Source organism: Choloepus didactylus, chromosome 4 (assembly GCF_015220235.1).
Source record: "Choloepus didactylus isolate mChoDid1 chromosome 4, mChoDid1.pri, whole genome shotgun sequence".
In the NCBI taxonomy this organism is placed as follows: Eukaryota; Metazoa; Chordata; class Mammalia; order Pilosa; family Megalonychidae; genus Choloepus; species Choloepus didactylus.
The window spans coordinates 180,627,123-180,630,299 of NC_051310.1; the positions used below are offsets into that span (position 1 = coordinate 180,627,123).

At 42.0% G+C, this 3,177-nt stretch overlaps 1 protein-coding gene across 1 annotated transcript; it reads left to right on the plus strand.

The window, feature by feature from the left end:
* Positions 1 to 517: 517 nt before the first annotated feature.
* Positions 518 to 2,885, plus strand: LOC119530797 (phosphatidylinositol 3-kinase regulatory subunit alpha-like). The gene has a single exon (XM_037831561.1). The coding sequence runs from the start codon at positions 798 to 800 to the stop codon at positions 2,070 to 2,072; it is 1,275 nt and encodes a 424-aa protein (XP_037687489.1). The 5' UTR covers positions 518 to 797; the 3' UTR covers positions 2,073 to 2,885.
* Positions 2,886 to 3,177: the final 292 nt, after the last annotated feature.

Here is a 3,177-nt window from a genome sequence, read left to right on the forward strand (position 1 = left end):
ACAGAGGCGAGAAGGCAGTGGCATGAAATATTTAAAATTCTGAGAGAGAAAAATTTCCAACCAAGAATACTTTATCCAGCAAAGCTCTCCTTCAAATTTGAGGGAGAGCTTAAATTTTTTACAAACAAATCCTGAGAGATTTGCTAATAAAAAACCTGCCCTACTTCAGATACTAAAGGAGCCCTACCAACAGAGAAACAAAGAAAGGAGGGAGATATGGAGAAAGGTTCAGCACTAAAGAGATTCAATATTGGTTCATTAAAGGACAATAAGAGAGAGAGGGAAAAAATATATATGACAAACATAAACCAAAGGGTACGATGGCTGATTCAAGAAATGCCTTCACAGTAATAATGTTGAATGTAAATGGATTAAACTCCCCAATTAAAAGATATAGGTTGGCATTTTTTTGAACCTGCCCAAGTTAATCATGAAGCTGCGATCTTTATCTAAGGGAGACGTGCGAGCGGCTGGGCTTTTTTCCTCCCCAGTACAGTACCGAAATCGAGTGTTCTTCTTAATGGGGAGCCAGAAGTGAGCGGCGGCCCGGGGACGCGGAGGCCGGCGCTGGTCAGCCAGTCCGGGCTGCGCGTCCGGCCGATGGACCGGCGGTCATTGACAGTGGAGGACCCTCCCCGCGCCGTCCCCGCCCCTGCGCGCTCAGCCGCCGGCCACGAGCGGCGCCCCGCCGGGAGGTCGGGGCCGATGTGGGAGCGCTTCCCACTTGGTGGAAGATTAGCTTTTTGGATTTTTTTTTTCATTGTCGGATACGGGCATTTCAAAGGGAAACCGTTGAAATGCATAACCTGCAAACACTGCCTCCTAAACCACCAAAACCCACTACTGTAGCCAACAACGGTATGAATAACAATATGTCCTTGCAAGATGCTGAGTGGTACTGGGGAGATATCTCGAGGGAAGAAGTGAATGAAAAACTTCGAGATACAGCAGATGGGACCTTTTTGGTACGAGATGCTTCTACTAAGATGCATGGTGATTATACTCTTACACTAAGGAAAGGAGGGAATAACAAATTAATCAAAATATTTCACCGAGATGGGAAATACGGTTTCTCTGACCCATTAACTTTCAACTCTGTGGTTGAGCTAATAAACCACTACCGGAATGAATCTCTAGCTCAGTATAATCCCAAGCTGGATGTGAAATTACTTTATCCAGTGTCCAAATACCAACAGGATCAGGTTGTCAAAGAAGATAATATTGAAGCTGTAGGAAAAAAGTTACATGAATATAACACTCAATTTCAAGAAAAAAGTCGAGAATATGATAGATTATATGAAGATTATACTCGTACTTCCCAGGAAATCCAGATGAAAAGAACAGCTATTGAAGCATTTAATGAAACCATAAAAATATTTGAAGAACAGTGCCAAACCCAGGAGCGGTACAGCAAAGAATACATAGAAAAGTTTAAACGTGAAGGCAATGAGAAAGAAATACAGAGGATTATGCATAATTATGAAAAGTTAAAGTCTCGAATCAGTGAAATTGTTGACAGTAGAAGGAGATTGGAGGAAGACTTGAAGAAGCAAGCAGCCGAGTATCGGGAGATTGACAAACGTATGAACAGCATTAAACCAGACCTCATTCAACTGAGAAAGACGAGAGACCAATACTTGATGTGGTTGACTCAAAAAGGTGTTCGGCAAAAGAAATTGAACGAGTGGTTGGGAAATGAAAACACTGAAGACCAATATTCGCTGGTGGAAGATGACGAGGACTTGCCCCATCATGATGAGAAGACATGGAATGTGGGAAGCAGCAACCGAAACAAAGCCGAAAACCTCTTGCGGGGGAAGCGAGATGGCACTTTTCTTGTCCGGGAGAGCAGCAAGCAGGGCTGCTACGCCTGCTCTGTAGTGGTGGATGGCGAAGTGAAGCACTGTGTCATAAACAAAACAGCGACTGGGTATGGCTTCGCCGAGCCGTATAACTTGTACAGCTCCCTGAAAGAACTGGTGCTACATTACCAACACACGTCTCTCGTGCAGCACAACGACTCCCTCAACGTCACACTAGCCTACCCAGTAAATGCACAGCAGAGACGATGAAGCGCTTACTCTCGGATCTTTTTCCTGAAGTTCAACCACCCTGAGGCCTCTGGAAAGCCAAGGGCTCCTCTCCAGCCTGACCTGTGAATTGAGCTGCGGAATCAAAGCCGTCTGTCTTCAGATAGGACTCGCGCTTTCTTTGACAAAAAAGAAGTAGAGGAAGACCCGCAGCCTAGAGCTGTGACATACATTTCTAATCCGGAGTGGTTATCCTTCCTTTCTTTCCTGTTGTTTTTTTTTCTTGTTGTTGTTGTTTCTGGGTTTTTTATTTGTTCTTTTTTTTTTTTTAATTTAAAGCCACAACAATACACAACACAAAGAGAAAAAGAAATGCAAAAATCTCTGCGTGCAGGGACAAAGAGGCCTTTAACCATGGTGCTTGTTAATGCTTTCTGAAGCTTTACCAGCTCAAAAGTTGGGACTTTGTAGACCGAAGGGTAGATGGGGCTGAAAGGCCCCAGCCTGGAAATGCTCAGGCCAGTCTGGTTTAGCCTGGGCGTTGCTGTGAACGGTTGGCCCAGACACATCGCACTGTGGATTATTTCATTTTCTGACATGAACGATATGTAGCAGAAAGGCACTTCCAGGAGACACTTTGGGAGAACGTCAGTTCATGTACATTCAGAGGAAATTCTGTCGTAGCCAAGTGCCAGAAAAGCATCTGTTTAAACTTTTCAGAAGGAAAAAACAGAAAACACCAACAGAAAAATTGAGCTCGGAAAACAGGACTTCAAAATGACATTCAGTATATAAAATATGTACATAATATTGGATGACTAACTATCAAATACATGGATTTGTATCAATACCAAATAGCTTCTGTTTTGTTTTGCTGAAGGCTAAATTCACAGCGCTATGCAATTCTTAATTTTCATTAAGTTGTTATCTCAGTTTTAAATGTACCTTCAGAATAAGCTTCCCCTACCCCAGTTTTTGTTGCTTGAAAATATTGTCCCTGATTTTTGTTAATATTCATTTTGTTATTCCTTTCTCTTTTTTTAAAAAAAGAAGAAATGTACAGGATGCCAGTAAAAAAATGGCTTCAGAATTAAAACTATGAAATATTTTAAAAAAAAAAAAAAAAAAAAAAAAAAAAAAAAAAAAA

Excerpts from the sequence above, each read along its gene's own strand:
- LOC119530797 (XM_037831561.1), top strand. The coding sequence starts at position 798 with ATGCATAACCTGCAAACACTGCCTCCTAAACCACCAAAACCCACTACT.